Source organism: Solenopsis invicta, unplaced genomic scaffold (genome assembly GCF_016802725.1).
Source record: "Solenopsis invicta isolate M01_SB unplaced genomic scaffold, UNIL_Sinv_3.0 scaffold_420, whole genome shotgun sequence".
Taxonomy (NCBI): Eukaryota; Metazoa; Arthropoda; class Insecta; order Hymenoptera; family Formicidae; genus Solenopsis; species Solenopsis invicta.
In genome coordinates, this window is record NW_024105293.1 from 7,182 (window position 1) to 23,591 (window position 16,410).

General features: G+C 53.4%; 1 protein-coding gene across 1 annotated transcript; it reads right to left on the reverse strand.

The window, feature by feature from the left end:
- Window positions 1-14,658: 14,658 nt before the first annotated feature.
- LOC120359966 (extensin-1-like) lies at window positions 14,659-16,301 on the reverse strand. The gene has a single exon (XM_039459449.1). It carries the CDS (start codon window positions 16,147-16,149, stop codon window positions 15,160-15,162), a length of 990 nt encoding a protein of 329 aa, XP_039315383.1. The 5' UTR covers window positions 16,150-16,301; the 3' UTR covers window positions 14,659-15,159.
- Between the last annotated feature and the right edge of the window lie 109 nt (window positions 16,302-16,410).

Sequence of the window (16,410 nt, forward strand, 5' to 3'; positions counted from 1 at the left end):
GACGACCTCGACCCAGCTCCGATCGCTCGCAGGCGTATCGGGGCCGGGCGCTGCCGCCGGCACTGTGGGGGGCGCGGGAGGCTCCTTCGGCGGAGCTCCCGTACTCCCCTTTCCCCCCTTCCCCTTCTTCTTCTTCTTGCCGCTCCTGGCGTCGGTGGGGACGGCGGCCGGAGCAGCCCCCGTCTCCACCCGCGCCAGGCGCCTCTCCAGGCCCTCCACCGTCGCCGTCAGCCGCTCCAACGTCCCCAGCACTCGCTCTTCGAAAGGAGAAGAGCCGGGGCAGAAGCGGCCGCCGGAGGCGGCGGAGGGGAAGGAGACCTTCTCCTCGACGTCTGCGGGGCAGCCGCAGACGAGGAGGGGCCGCTCTGGAGCATGAGGGCCCTCTTGGCGACCCCCAGCTGGCCCCTCAGCTCGGCGACCTCGGCCCGGAGGGAGCGAACCTCCTCCCCCCGGGGCCGCGGTCGTCACTTCCTCTTGTCCATCCTCTCGCCCGAGACGGCCCATGGCGCGGTACGCCAGCGTCATGAGCGCCTCCCGGGCGAGATGGGTGTTCAGTTTTATACGCCCCGACAAGTTGCCCGACAGTGGGCAGCCCGTCGAGGCCTTGTTGCGCGCCCCCTCGACTTCGCGGAGCCAACCATCGGCCAAACCGGCCAGGTCCGTGGTCGTGCTCCGCGAGATCACCCCCAGCTGCCGGTCGACGTACCGGCGCTGATCCGGCGTGAACAGGGTCGGGGGGATCCTGATGCGCTGCCGAGGCCGCGCATCGTTCTCCCCCGCTCCCTCTCCCTCCGACTCAGAGCTCCGGATGACGTTAGCTCTGAGACGGCGGGCCCTAAATCGTTCCAAGGGAACCCCTTGGAGCCGGTCTTCGGCGTCCGCCCCGTCGGACAATGGGGAGGGGGACCTGAAGGGTCCACTTCCGTCCAAACGGGGTCGGCCGCGGGCGCGCCTACTCCTAACGTGAGCCGGAAGGTCGGTCCCGTCCCCCGGAACATCCGGGACACGGACACGGCCCTCCGACTCCTCCAAATCGATGACCGGCTCCAGGGGGTTCCCGGCCATCGGCTCCTCTTCCTCCTCTCGCCGATCCACGTCCATGGGCTCGGCATCGAGCCGAGAAAGCCCCTGCCGCCTCCTTCGAGGCGGGTCAGCGAGGTCTTCCTCGTCCGAAGCCCCCCCACGGACGCGGATCGGCGTCGATCCCTCCCTTGCGTTTGGTGGTGGTGTGAAGACCACCAAATCAAAAAATCGGGTCCACGTGGACCCTGTGGCGCTACAGTCCTGCCTACCGCCGCCCGTCTTGCGACGACCGTCGGCCAGCAGGATCGAGTCCTCCCCCGCGGACCCGGTCAGGGCTCCGGCCCAGCGAACCCTCTCCTCCGGCGTTAATTCGCTGGGTGAGGCGTATCCCTCCCCCTGGTCTTCTGAGGAGGAAGAGGACCTCCCCGTGAATGTCCCCCCCTCCCATTCGGAATCCTCCCCCTCGGACAGCTCTCCTTCGAGCTGCTCGAGGGTGAGGAACCGATCTATCGCGTCACGGGCCTCGGGCCCGAGGCGCTCCCGCACCTGCAGGAGCGTCTCCCTGCGCGTCCTCCACGGCTCATAAAGACTAGCACGAATATATGCCACAGTATCCCGTTCGTCGTCGGAGCCTGTGGGCACCCCGCACGACAGCCCGTCGGTTGATATCGACAAGGGGGCACCCGGGACACTAGTCCCCCCTTGCCGGCCCTGGGGTATCCGACCCCCCCTGCGCGGTAAGTTTTCTTTCTCATTGTCCATGCCTGTCATAGTTGGGGTATTGTTTCGCGAGGGGAACCCCACCCTCGCCCCGAGGGGTACTACGGGTCGGCGTTCGGGGACCACCGACCCGAGGCGAACCTAATGGACAATACAAACATCACACACGCCGACCAGGGAAGAACAGAAAACAAAACCCAAGTGCACGCGGTTAAGCGCACACCCGGGATGACCCACGATCGACGCGCATCAGACAATGGACTGCGGCGGGCAGACGGGACCCCCGATCCCGGCAGGCACCCACAGCGATCCCCCGACCAGAGGCCTCGGCAAGAGCTAACACCCCCCACGACGATGCCCCCGCGCTAACGAGGAACATCCCCGAGAGGAAGCGCCAGTCTCACCGGTGTACGGGCTGATCCTAGGCCCGAGGGCCCGGTGCCGATGCGCCCGGGCTAGCCGGAGACATCGACAACCAGCGGGTCAACGCGCGGGATTTAACCATCGACCGGAAGATCGCTCCAGGATTCCGCAGGGAGAAGGCGACCCGACCCCCCGCCGCGACGAACACCGTACATTAAACATAGCACACACCACCATGGCGTCTGAGGCGCGAAAACACGACACTCAGACGCCGCCTCCTTGATTTTTTATAGAGGTTGACTCCTCGCGACCCGGGCGGTGAAGCCAAGGTCCCCGGTCCATCCCGCACGTAATTTCAGCGCGTGATGGATTACGGTGTGTCAGCTCGGGCGCCAGGGTGGCTGAAGTCCCTGAATCTACGGTCTATGCAAGACCGCAGACCCCTAGCGAGCTCGGGAAACCGCAGGAACGCCAATTCCTGTATCTAGAGTCGTTGCACGGCCTCGGGAGGCCCCGAAACGACTCCAGACCCCTACGGGAACTCGTCAAGACCTAAAATACGTCTTCTTTCCATTTTTGAAAATACTTATTTCGTTTTTTGAAATTTGTTTTTCCAGATTTTAAAGGAAATGTTTAAAAAAACGTCAAAAATTGGACTGTACCAATCGATAGAGGGCCTCGAAAGACGTCTTTTGGACTCATATATTTTTGACCGATTTTATGAAATTTTTAGAAATTTTTGCTTTTTCAATTTTGAAGGAAAACTTTTTTTTTGTTTTTTTGCGTTTCTCGACGTTTCATCGCGTTTTATAACGATTTAAACAAAAAAAAATTTTTTTTTCAATTTGAGTGCGTATTTCGACGTTTCTCGACGATTGGACCCACATTGTTTTTTTTGTGAAATTTGCCCCACTAATCGTAAAAAATGGATCAAAATTTGACTGTACCAATCGATAGAGGACCTTTTTTTTGTGATAACGGAGAGGAAATGCGTTACCGCATACCCCAGGACCCGGGGGAGGCCTGGTGGTTATGTGGGGCTCTTCCCTGCCGACTAACGTGTCGACGGGGACATACGCACTAAAACCTCTCCGGGTGTCCTGCCCTGGTCCTTGACTAGGGGGCTCCGGGAACGCGTGCAGCATACTTCCGGAGCCCCCCGGACCCGGTCGGCCTTGGCCGATTCGTTACGCCGGGTGCGCCCTAACGTGGGCGCACCCGGCAGGGCTCGTGGGCCTGATTTGCCCTAGGTCGGGGGAGGGGGACACCAGCCCACCCCCCCCCTCTTCCCATGGTGGTTTGGGGGTAAAGCCCGGGGTATCCGGCCCCCGCCGTAACTCCGGGCCTCTTCGCGCCGCACTGATGGTGGCGCGGTCCTCCTAACTACCCTGGCGGGGGAGAAGGAGAATCCTCCCTCTACCCCCCTCCGCGGCGAGGCAGAGGGGGGGGGGTACGGCTCCGCGTTACGTCGCAGAGTCGTCCCCCCCGGACCGTCAGGTCGGGTCTGCCTCGCCGGGTTCACCATTGTTATTACGAGGGGCCCCCCTCCTCCCGCGACTGCGCGTCACGAAGGCGGGGCCGGCAGCCGATGGGGAGGAGGGTCGCCCCCTTTCTACATCATCGCCGCCGTCGCTCTCCTCCTCCTCCCTAATTACGGGAAGGGAGGGGGCGACGACAACTGATCGCCCGCACCCCCGCCGTCTTTTGGCAGACGGGCCACTACGGCCCGAGGGGCGGGGAGCGGGCCTTCTTCTTCTTCGGGGCGGTCGGGGGGGGAGCCAAGGTGGGTCATGGCCCCCGTTCCCGCCACCCCTGTCGTTATTCTCGCCGGGGGACATACGTCCCTCCGGCCTCCTATCTCTGATGGTCTCGACCTCCTCCTTCTGCCGCATAACTTGACCGCAGAAGGAGGAGACCGCGACCCAGCGCTCTCCCTGCGGACCATCTGGCTAATGATGGCCCGCAGGGAGAGATCGTCGCCGATTTCTCTTTGTAGGACTCCGCGCAGCTCCTCCCACGCTGGACAGAGTTCCAGCGTGTGCTGCGCGGAGTCTCTTTCGGCGTCGCAATGGTGGCACTGCGTCGTCGGCTCCTTCTTTATTCTGCACAGGTACTCACCGAAGCAGCCATGCTCGGTGAGCACCTGTGTCGTCCGGTAGGACAAACCGCCCCAAGGGCGGTCCACCCATTCGTCCAAGTGGGATAGGACGGCCTCCAAGATCCGAGATCCCGCCGCCGGCGGGTCATTGGCGAGACTCTCCCGCCAAGACCTTATGGCCTGCCGGCGAGACCTTTCTCGCAATAGCGCGGCGACTCTGGGGGTAATCACTCCCCCCTGCAGGCGGACGGCCTTCGCCCTGGCATATGACCATGCCAGGGCGTCGGCCGTGAATTCCGCCGGGGGGAGCCCCGCCAGTACCAAGGTCGCCGCGCTGGAGGCGGTGCGATAGGCGCGCACGATCCTCCGCGCCAGCCGCCGCTGCACGGCGTGCAGCACGTCTCTTATGCGGCGGCTGGCCAGCGCCTCATGGAACCATACCGGAGCACCGTACAGGGCCCCGGCCATGGCCGCGTAGGCGTATGCGCGCCTCGCATCTACTCCCGGACCTCGGAGGTTGGGCATCAACCCCAGAAGGGCGTCCGTCATTTTGCCCAATCGCTGGGCCAATTTGTCGAAGTGTTCGACAAAGGCCCAGCGACCGTCCAATTGCAACCCCAGGTATTTGAGGGTTGCTCTCACTCGGATTCGGGTGCCGTCCACCCTGACAAAAGCCCGGGGCGGTACCCGGAAAGAGCCATTATGGAAAAAGATGGCTTCCGTCTTTTCCGGGGCTACCCTCAAGCCCAGGCTCTTGATGGAGCCGACGACGCAGTTCACCGCCCAATTGCCCATGGCAATCGCCATCACCCAGGAGGCTCCCCGGGCTACCACGAACGTGTCGTCCGCGTAACCAACGACGTGGCAGCCAGGGAGGAGGGCCACACGGAGCACCTTGTCGTATGCGGCGTTCCAAAGCAGGGGGCCTAGCACGGACCCTGCGGAACGCCACACGACATGTCCCTCCGCTGCTGGAGTCCGGTTTTATCCCGGAACTCCAGCACCCTGTCCCGGAAGTAGTCCCGAACGATGGCGACGAGGTAGGGCGGCAGGCGAAAGTGCTCGCTAAACGCCGCCACAACCTCGCCCCACGGGATACTATTGAAGGCGTTGGCGATATCCAAGAATATCGCCAACGCCACTCCCCCGTCCCCCGTGATGTACTCCGAGAGAGATCGAACCTGTCGTATGGCATCGACGGTCGATCTCGCCTCTCGGAATCCATATTATCCGGGGGACAATTCGGGACCATACCGGGACATATGCCGGATGATGCGGTTGGCGATGATTCGCTCGAAGATCTTACCCGCATCATCCAGCATACATAGGGGCCTAAAGGCGGAGGGACTCTCCGCTGGCTTGCCCACCTTTTTGAGGAGGACAAGCCGGGCCCTCTTCCATCTCCTGGGGAAAGTTCCTTTTCGGAGACACTTCGTGTACGTGACACGAAGTGCCTCCCCGATTAACGAAGACGCCCGGGCCCAGACCTTGGCGTATATTCCATCCGGCCCGGGCGCCTTCGCCTTTCTGCCACTGATGCGGGCGAAGGCCGCGACCATCTCGTGTCTGGACACCTCCAGTTCCTCGGTCCATCCTGGGGGAGGGCCGGTTTTCTCCGGAATGTCCCTCCTCCTGGTGGGGAACAGTGTGTTCACCACCGTTCCGAGGAACTGGGGGTCCAGCGTCTCCGAGACTGGAGGCGCCCACGGGCAGAGCCTCTTCCTCACAATTTTGTAAGGTCTCCCCCATGGGTCGCGGTCCAGCTCGGAGAGGAGTTCCTCCCAGGCCGCGGCCTTCGCCCTCGCGATGGCGGTCCTCAGGGTCTTCCTGGCTTCCCTGAGGACCGCCTCGGCGTTATTCAGCTCTTCCTCCATGCCCCGCCGCTTGGCGCGCGTGTATGCCCGCCTGGCGGCCATGGTAGCTCGCCTAAGTTCGGCGAGCTCCCCGGACCACCAGTAGGCAGCACGACGCGCCATTGGTCTGCTGCGGGGCATGGAGGCGTCGCAGGCGCGCGACATCTTCGCGCAGAGGCGCTCCGCCTTCTCCTCGGCTCCGAGGTCAGCTCCTCCCTCCGGCCAAGTGGAGGCGAGGAGACTGACCTCGAGGGCTTCTGGGTCGAGTTTCTTCAGGACCCATCGATTCCTGTCCCGGGTGCGGCGGTGTTGCTCTCGCACATCCGTGGGGGGGGAGACCAGCTCCATGGAGATAAGTCTGTGATCAGACGTTTCTCCAAGGGAACCGGTCTCCACTGTCCATCCCTGAACCCTGTTTAGGGCCCCGGTGGAGGCCCTTGTCACGTCGACAATGGACTCTCCCCCGGCCCCCACGTAGGTGCTGACCCGGCTCCGGTTCAAAAGGACCAGGCCGAGTCCCGCCGCAAACTCTAGTGCGAGGAGGCCCCTCACGTCTGTGCGGGGGGAGCCCCAAGCCACAGCGTGGGCATTGAGGTCTCCCCCCACGACGACAGGCCTTGGAGAGCGACTGAGTATGTCGCTCTCCATGCCGTCTAAGGCCGCCTCGTACTCCCCCCTGGTTAAGCTAGGGGGGAGATAACATCCCAGGACATCGATGGGTCCGTACTCGACCATGACGAAGCCCTCGCCGGCCGATAGAGGAATCATCGGCGGAGCGCCCGGCACATGATGGCTGACCATCGCCACCTTCCCCGAGGGATCTCCAACCCAGTTGGGGTTGCCCTCGGGGATCCTATAAGGATCGGCGACGATGGCCAGCCCGCCACCCCCCTCCGCCAGGCACTGCGCAAGCATGTCCTGCGCAGCCCTGGCGTGATTGAGGTTGGCCTGGAGGAGCCTACGAGGCATTGTTTGTTAGCTCTCGAGGCTCCTCCACCTCCTTCATCTCTACGCTGTTCTCAGCGGGTTCCTCTTCTCTTACTCTCCTCTCCTTTTGCGGGAGAGGAGATTCTGTCCCTGGGGCCGTGGCCTGAGGTGGGGCCGGCATGGTGCTCGGTCCCGCCTCTGCGCGGCTCCTGGTGTTCAGGGGTGCCTTTGGCCCCTTGTTGGCCAGGCACCCCTTCGCACCTATCCGATGTTCCGCGGGCTTGCCCGCGTCCTTGCACACCGGGCAGCCCGCCTTCTCATTACAGGCATTGGCCAGATGGCCAATGCCCCCACATTTGTAGCAGCAGCGTGACATTGCTCCCCCCCTGTCGATCCGGCTGCTGCACTGGGCCTGGACATGCCCAGAGGCCAAGCACCTGTGGCACTGCAGTCCACGTGAGGGGAGCAATGTCACGCGGCAGCTTGACCACCCCACCCTAAATCGGGGGGCGGCCAGGACTGCCTTGCCGGCCCTCACGGGGCAGCGCACAGGTGCCCAGTCCGTTTGGAGCCACGCGGATCTCCCCCACCTTTATGTCGTGGGGGGAGCATCCGCCATTGGCTCCCAGGGCCTCGGCCACTTCATTTGAAGTGACCGAGTCGTCCAGACCCGTAACTCTGAGCTCGACCGTTTTCGTCGGTCGAGCCACCTTTACATCGTCCCTGCTGCCCAGGGCCACTCTTATGCCCTCGGCGAGAGCGTCCGCCTTAATGCCGTTGTCGGTGCCCCTAATCTCGAAAATTAGGGCACCCGTAACGGCCCTGCGTGGGCGCAGGTCCTCGATCCCTCGGGAAGACAGGTTAACTCTTTCCCTCGCTGTCCTGAGGACCTGCGCGTACAGTCCCGGGTCGGCACAAGTTATGGTCACGGCCGCCGTGGTCGGCGGCCGGATCTTGGGTATCTTGGCCGGCCCGCGGGTGTTGGCTCCCGCCGACGATGTGCCCCCGGATCCTCCTTGGCCGCCCTGTTGCACCCCTTTTTCCCCCTCTTCTTCTTAGAGGGAGATGTTGTTTGTGGGGGGTTCTTAGAGGGAGGGGGATTCGCCGTGTTGCCACTGACGGTCTGTGCAACCTCCTTTTTTGACCTTCGTCCTATGACGTGGGTCCACAGCTCCAGGACGGAGGGTGCGGTTGGTCTAGCAGCGGGGGACTGCTGTTGGTCCCGCCGCTGGTAGTTGCGCCGGTTCTGCCCTGGGCCGTGGTTCCGCTGCGGGGGATGGTATTCCCTGCTGTGGTTTTCTTCTTCTTTTTCTGTTTCTTCTTCTGCTGCGTGGTACCCTGCCCTGCAACATTATTAACAGGGAAAGCACCCAGGTCACGAAGGACGGCCGGGAGAACCCTGATAAGGGCCTCACAAAGGCCGTCCTCCGTTATTGCTTTCTTCTTTTTCCTCCCTTCCCCTCCGTCCGTCCATCACACCAACATCACGTGAGGGGGGGGGTGGGGGTTGAAAGGAGGAGGAAGGGGCGGGGCCGACCCTCACGTCCGCCGCATTTGATAGGGGGTTCAGTTGTTTGCGAACCCACCTGAGCGGCAGACGGTAGTATGGCTCTTTCAGTTTTTTAAAGCTAACAATCACCGGCTTATTTGGTCGGGTGATTGTAGCGTCTCTGGACTCTCCGACGGGGGGCTGTGACCGGACGAACAAATGCTAATTTCCGAATTTTCACTTTACAGGTTATTTCACCTACCTTTAAGATGAATCCTGCGTGAATTTCACAGTCGCCAGGTAATTTAACCCTGTAATTACCAAGGTGGGATACGTAATTGTCCTTTCTTTCTGTTTCAGGGATCCTCGTACGTGATTGGCCAGGCTCGTCCTTCCTGTCAACGGTCGTCGTGGGATTAATTACGCCGCTGCGTAATGTTCGTCGGTTCACAGGTAAGTTTATTATTTCAATTGCGTGCACTGAGTTTAATGTTCATGCACTTCTTATTTCAGGTAGTGACGTGTGGATGGGACTTATCAATGTCGGTTGCGCAAATCACTTATGCCGATTTACATAATATAATGTTTATTGCACACACATGATAATAAAAGAAAATAAAAGTACAATTGGTCCCTAGTCACTATTACTATTGTTCTTAATGAATGATGTAATCGTCGCGTCGCGCGCGAGATGATGCAACATTACATCATACTACTTATGCCCAGTGGCATAGGTCTGTCTCTGAGCTCGGTCTGTAACCGACTGCCTGTCAATATGGCGACGCTTAGCTTCTCTCGTCGAGGCCCCTATTTCGGACGCCGCCATGTATCACTCCGCCAAGATGGCGGTATTACCACAACTGAGCGCGGGAAGGCGCATTTGAACTTGTGGTATTTTTAACAAGCTATGATTAAATGACATTTTGTTGTGATTAATTATACAAATACTGCTATATTAAGTGAAAAATTAAAACTGTTTAGCGCGTATTGTTTGATTATGTATTATCAAGTATCTTAACCTATTTTGTGGTATACTTTATGTTTGTTACTTATGTTATAATTGTGTATTTTAAAATGATAATAATACTGGGTACAAAATAATAATTATAAAAATAAACTGATAATGAGAATATTTATACATGTTGAACTCTTAGCTTTAGTTTTATCAATTTATTTTGTTGGACGGTATTTGGCTGTTGTCCGGATCTCCCTCTTTCCCTGACGATGCTTCTGTTGCGTCGATCCTCGTCGTGTGGTCGTTTGTCACATCGTTGCGATCGTTGTGGGATTCCTGGGTAGTTGTGGTCTCCGCTTCCTCCGGGGTGGTCTCCATGTTCGTTTGGTTAGTTTCCGGGGTGTTTTCCTGGGTTTACGGATCCATTTTAGCCTCTGGAGAGTGTTTTACGGGGGGCTCCCCTTTGCTTGGGAGTCTGTTTATTGTGACCACGGGTAAATTTACCCGCGGTTGCACTTTTCCCGCCAAATCTGCATGCGAGTTTGCTTGTATGCAGATTTCTGGTTGTTGCGTTGTCGTGTAGGTGTCATTACCTTTTATTATTTCTTGACTTATGACTGTTGGTGTGGTTTTTTTCTTTTCAAACCTTCCCTGTTGGTTTCTTTTTCGGTTTTTGGCTATTTTTGATTTGGCTTCTGATTTCACTATTTTGATCTTTCTTTTCCCGGTTGGCGTGTCTTCTGTGACTGCTGTATTCTCGCTTGACGTAGAACTATTTTGTCTTTGTCTTTTCTTGTTTCTCGGCGATTGTTGTGGTGATGTTGTATATGTTTGTTCGTACGTACGTACGTTTGTTAAGAATGCTGTATGTTGTGCCGAGATTGAGGATCTAGGTGAGCTGACGGGTTGTTTAGGTAAAGTTTCCGCTTCTGGTTGTTTTTCTTTGTCCGTTGTATAATATTTACCTAGACCGTATATTTTTGTAGCGGTGTGTTTTCTTAGTTTGTATTCTATAATACATTCTTGTGGCCTAGTATTATTGTCCTTTCTTATATCGGTGACGTTGATTACCACACTTATTTTGTAATGTGGTTGGTTGTCGTCATCACTTATTACGAAGTTGTCGATGAACGTGGTTTTTTCGTCATCGCCATCGTAGTAGTTTTGGAACATCTTGTTATGCTGTTCCTCTAATTTTTCTTCTTGTTTTTGTATTTTTTCTGTGATTCCCTCGTCGAATTCGACTGGTGATGTGCGATTGAGGAACTCTGTTCCTGCACTTATTCTTTGACGTTTCGCCATGAATATTCTTTTCCAGGATTTACGTCTTTCGGCCTCTTGAATAATTTCTTTTTCTCGCTCCGTCAATACGTCATACCACTTTTGCTCGTACGGCAAGTGAGGTTCCATTGTGGTATTTTCTTTTATAATATCACTGGGCTTACTTTGCTCACTTGAGGTGCTCATGTTTCCTCGTGTCTTAGTCAGCTGATTGTGGTTGCGTTCGCGCGTTTTGGCGTCTCGGCGCGTTCCACAATTATTCATATGTTGTCCTAGTAATTTTTTACGGCTGCTATCGCATGAAATAGTATGATCGTGCGATTTAACGTGTTGGTTCGCATTTTTAGCGAATATAATTGATTCTTTTGATGAATCGTTAATCTGCATAAGAGATTTACTTTTAAATTGACTTAATGTACTCGGTCTGTTCTTTTGTGGGTTGATTTGCGTTTTAGCTTTATTAATCAGGTTCTGCAATTGGTTTTGCAGGTTTTGAAAGTTGCTACCTATTGATTGTATTTGTTCCTGTATTGTTGTGGAACTTGGTTTCTCGTAAGAACTTTGTCTTGTGGTGCGTTTGCATGTACTTGGTTTATGTGTAATGCAATTTTCGCGTAGTCTTGTTCACCTTTCGCTATGTTTGTTATATTTAATGTGTCTACCTCACTTTCCTCTAGTGTGTAGGTCTTATTTAACACTGTTTCGTGTTTTTGCTTGTTTTTATCGATTAACCTTACTTTTTCTTTTTGTTTCAGGTTGGACGGGTTTTCCTCGGTGGAAATTGGTTCCATGGTCCTCATTGCGGTTTCCATGTGATAATCTTTATCTTTTGTGGTGAGTATGTTGGTTGTTAATATGTTTTCGTTTTCTGACTTTATTGTTGGGTCAGTAATGTTAATTACTTTTAAGATTTGGACTTCTTCTTCGTCCTGGTGTAATAATTCGATGGTATTTATGGGAATTGTTACCATCCTTTGTTTTTTGGAATTTTTCGTTTTTATCTCATTATTTGTGGTATATTTATCCACTTTTGTGTTTGATTTCAATGTTTCGACCTCTTCTCGTGGTCTCTTATTGTTTTTGTTGATATATATACCGTTTATCGCAATTTTCCTGCGAATTGGCGTTATAATGCATGCCGGAAGATTGAATTGTTCCGTGGGTTCTTCCTTGATGATAATAGTGCACAGGCGATATTCACTTTCCAGTGTGGCATATGTGGTTCCGCCCCTGGTGGAGTATCTTGTTGCCTTTATTCTGGCTTGAACACGGTCGTCCTGGTAGGTCTCCTCGTGTTGATTTGGCAAGTTTGCCATTAATTGTTGACTCTGTGTCGCTATACTGCGGTTCTGTGGTTGAATTTTCGTGATTCTATCTTCTTGATCACCATCTTGTGGCTCTTCGATAATGTAGTCGTCTTCTTCTTCTTGCCATTGCGGTATTTCATCCAAAAATAGTCCGCCTCTGGGATCGTATTCTGTGAAATTCTCTTCCTGGGAAGAATTTTCTGTATCGGATTCGTCAGGGTATTGTTGAACTTCCTGCAAATATTCTTCAATTGGCTCATGTTCGCTGATGATTTCGGAATCATCCAGTGTCTGGCTTGTGGTTGTATCCACAATTTCATTACCCACTTCGAGGTATTGTTCCGCCTCTGCGGGTACGTAATCTTGTTCGTACTCTGCGGTATCGAATTGTTCGTACTCCGAACCTTGTTCGTCAACTTCCTGGTCGGAGTAGTCTACCACGGCGGTCCTCAGGGATGCCAGAAAGGCCCTGAGGACTGCCATAGCCCGGGCGAAGGTCGTGACCTGGGAGGATATGCTCTCCGAGCTGGATTGCGACCCATGGGGCAGGCCTTACCGAATAGTGCTAAAAAGGCTCCGCCCATGGGCGCCTCCAGTCTCGGAGACGCTGAACCCTCAGTTCCTCGGTAGGGTGGTGAACACATTGTTCCCCACCCGGGGGAGGGACATCCCGGACAAGTATGGCCCTCCCCCAGGATGGTCCGAGGAACTGGAGTTGTCCAGGCACGAAATGGTCGCGGCCTTCGCCCGCATTCAGGGTAGGAAGACGAAGGCGCCCGGGCCGGACGGCATTTATGCCAAGGTCTGGTCCCGGGCGTCACCGTACGTCGGGGAGGCGCTTCGTGCTACATACACGAAGTGCCTCCGTGAAGGAACTTTTCCCAGGAGGTGGAAGAGGGCCCGGCTTGTTCTCCTTAGAAAGGAGGGCAAACCCGCGGAGAGTCCCTCCGCGTACAGGCCCCTCTGTATGCTGGATGATGCGGGCAAGATCTTTGAGCGTATCATTGCCAATCGCATCATCCAGCATATGGCCCGGAACGGTCCCGAACTGTCCCCCGAGCAATATGGGTTCCGAGAGGCACGGTCGACCATCGACGCTATACGTCAGGTCCGATCCCTCTCGGAATCCATAACGGGGGACGGGATGGTGGCGTTGGCGATATCCCTGGATATCGTCAACGCCTTTAATAGTCTACCATGGGGCGAGGTAGTGGCGGCACTGTGCGAACACTTTCGCCTGCCGCCCTACCTCGCCGCCATCGTTCGGGACTATTTCCGGGACAGGGTGCTGGAGTTCCACGATAAATCCGGACTCTAGCAGCGGAGGGACCTGTCGTGTGGCGTTCCGCAGGGGTCCGTGGGCCCCCTGCAGTGGAACGCCACATACGACAAAGTGCTCCGCGCGGCTCTCCCCACCGGCTGTCATGTCGTCGGCTATGCCGACGACACGTTCATAGTGGCTGGGGGGACCTCTTCGGGAAGAGCGGTTGCCACGGGCAACTGGGCTGTGGCCTGTGTCGTTGGTGCCATTAAAGGCCTGGGCCTGAGGGTGGCTCCGGGGAAGTCGGAAGCCATCTTCTTTCACGATGGCTCCTCCGGGGTACCACCCCAGGCCTTCGTCCTGGTGGACAACACCCGCGTTCAGGTGGGTGCAACCCTTAAGAGGATGCTAAAGTACCGCGAATTACCGACATTTACAGTGCATTAAATATCTTTGGATTGGCTTTACAGAATCACAAAAACTTTTTTTAGAATTGAAATACGCGTAAAATGAAAGGGTGCTGAAGTAAATTTTACAAGAAAATCGAACAAAAATTTAATAAATCATTAAAAATGCACTCGTATAGCCGTCACCTGAGGTTAACTTTACCTTAATACAGAAGTTGTGTAGCTTGTGCGTACAAAATGATAGTAGAGCACCCTTCAGAAAACATGCACGAATAACACTGACCTTGCGAAATTACGATTGAACGCCTAACAAAAAAGATACGCTAATGTGCTTTTACCACATGCATATTTCGCTCAGCGAAGCTGAACAATCATAAACAGAGCAATATGGAGCCCAACAGTAATTGATAGGTTTTTTCATAGATAGCGCAGAAGTCGAAGGGCAAAATCGGATGATATATTTGAGTGTGCTCGGTAATGTAGCGCTCTCCTGCTTGCTTGTCAGCTATATGTTCAAAAGAAATGTCACTATGTACAAATTTTATATTTTGTATATTTAGATTGTTATCTAGAATTGGAGATCAACCTCAATTCGTCATTCGTGTTATATGAATTATAATTATAATTATATACAAATATATATATATGTATAATATAAATTTTACACATGTATTTATGGAATTTTTTTATATTGAAAAAATTATTTGAATATACTTTTTCTATTTTTTTTTAGTTTCATCTTATCCGAGACAGAGAGAGTGTGCGTGTGTACAGTATATTTAAAAATAATCTACACATCTGAGCGTACATTCATTTTTATATTTTTTATTTTAATAAATTTTGAATTTATATAATTATATAAAGGAAAAGATTTCTGTTGTAAAAATAAAAATAATTTTTAAATTATTTAATTATTTTTAAAATAGATAACGTTATATAAAAATTAATAAATATAAAAATATCAAAAAGTATTATATTTATTTATAAAAATAGTCCAAAGAAAAAACAGTATCCTCTTTAGAGTAGTTATTTACATAAAAAAAGATAGAAAAATAAAGTACATATAGAATATATTTTTCTGAAACATTTTATTAATTATAAAGAAATCTTCAAACATAAAATGTTACATAAAATCTTATCAAACATAAAATCTTACATCAAACATAAAATAATAATTACATAATAATTTGGTAGCTATCACCAAGTTCTTTTTTCAATGCAATGTTTATAAGAAGGAAAGATTGACGTACGTGAATCTATGAAAATAAGAAAATTGATACATCTTCATTGTTAAAAATACGCAGCAAAATTTAATGTAATTTAATATAACGGGAGCAAACAAGCAAGTATATTGCATAAAAAATTGAATGTTATCATAAACATTTTCAGTCTGTAGATGACATCTTAAGTCTAATAATATAATTTTTGTTATTTTAAATAATTTTCTTGGTTAAAATAACAATTTTAAACGTTAATTATACTGTAGGAGGATTGTACTCCTCAGTGGGTTGCGGAGGATTGTACACTTGGGTTGCTGTCGGAGGATTGTATACTTGGGAGGCCGACGGAGGGTTGTAGACCTCAGCTACCTGCGGAGGATTGAACACTTGAGTGGCTGGTGGAGGGTTGTAGACCTGAGTGGCTTGCGGAGGAGTGTATACTTGGGTGGCGGGTGGAGGGTTGTAGACCTGAGTGGCTTGCTGAGGATTGTATACTTGGGTGGCGGGTGGAGGGTTGTAGACCTGAGTGGGCTGCGGAGGATTGTACATTTGAATCGCCCGCGGAGTGTTGTACTCCTGAGTGGGCTGCGGAGGATTGTGCACTTGGGCGGCCGGCGGAGGGTTGTACACCTGAGTCGGCTGCGAAGGATTGTGCACTTGGGCGGCCGGCGGAGGGTTGTACACCTGAGTCGGCTGCGAAGGATTGTGCACTTGGGCGGCCGGCGGAGGGTTGTACACCTGAGTGGGCTGCGGAGGATTGTACACTTGGGCGGCCGGCGGAGAGTTGTAAACCTGAGTGGACTGCGGATGATTGTACACTTGGGTGGCCGGCGGAGGGTTGTAGACCTGAGTGGACTGCGGATGATTGTACACTTGGGCGGCCGGCGGAGGGTTGTAGACCTGGGTGGCCTGCGGAGGATTGTATACTTGAGTGGCGGATGGAGGGTTATAGATCTGAGTGGGCTGCGGATGATTGTACACTTGGGCGGCCGGCGGAGGGTTGTAGACCTGACTGGCCTGCGGAGGATTGTACACTTGAATCGCCGGCGAAGGGTTGTACACCTGAGTGGGCTGTGGAGGATTGTACACTTGGACAGCCGCCGAAGGGTTGTACACCTGAGTGGCCTGCGGAGGATTGTACACTTGAGTGGCCGGCGGAAGATTGTACACCTGAGTAGACTGCGGAAGATTTCCGTTTTTAATTTCTGCTGCGCCAAAATATCCTGCAAAGTTAGGAAAAAACATTTTAAACTTTTTAAAATTTCTGTATTTTTTTATTAGGTTGCATATAATTACCTTTTTTTTTCGCTTGCTGCACCGCGCGCCGCAACATATTCTTCATTTGCTGCAAAAAGAAACATTATAAGGACCACCCTAATTTATATATCGGTCTCTCTCTCTCTCTCTCTGTGTGTGTGTGTACGCACGCGCACACGCGCGCGCGCGCGCACGCACGCACGCACGCACGCACACACACACACACACGCACACGCACGCACGCACATA

What these genes read in the sequence shown, in the direction of transcription:
- LOC120359966 (XM_039459449.1), bottom strand. Translation starts at nt 16,149, where the DNA reads ATGTTTTTTCCTAACTTTGCAGGATATTTTGGCGCAGCAGAAATTAAA.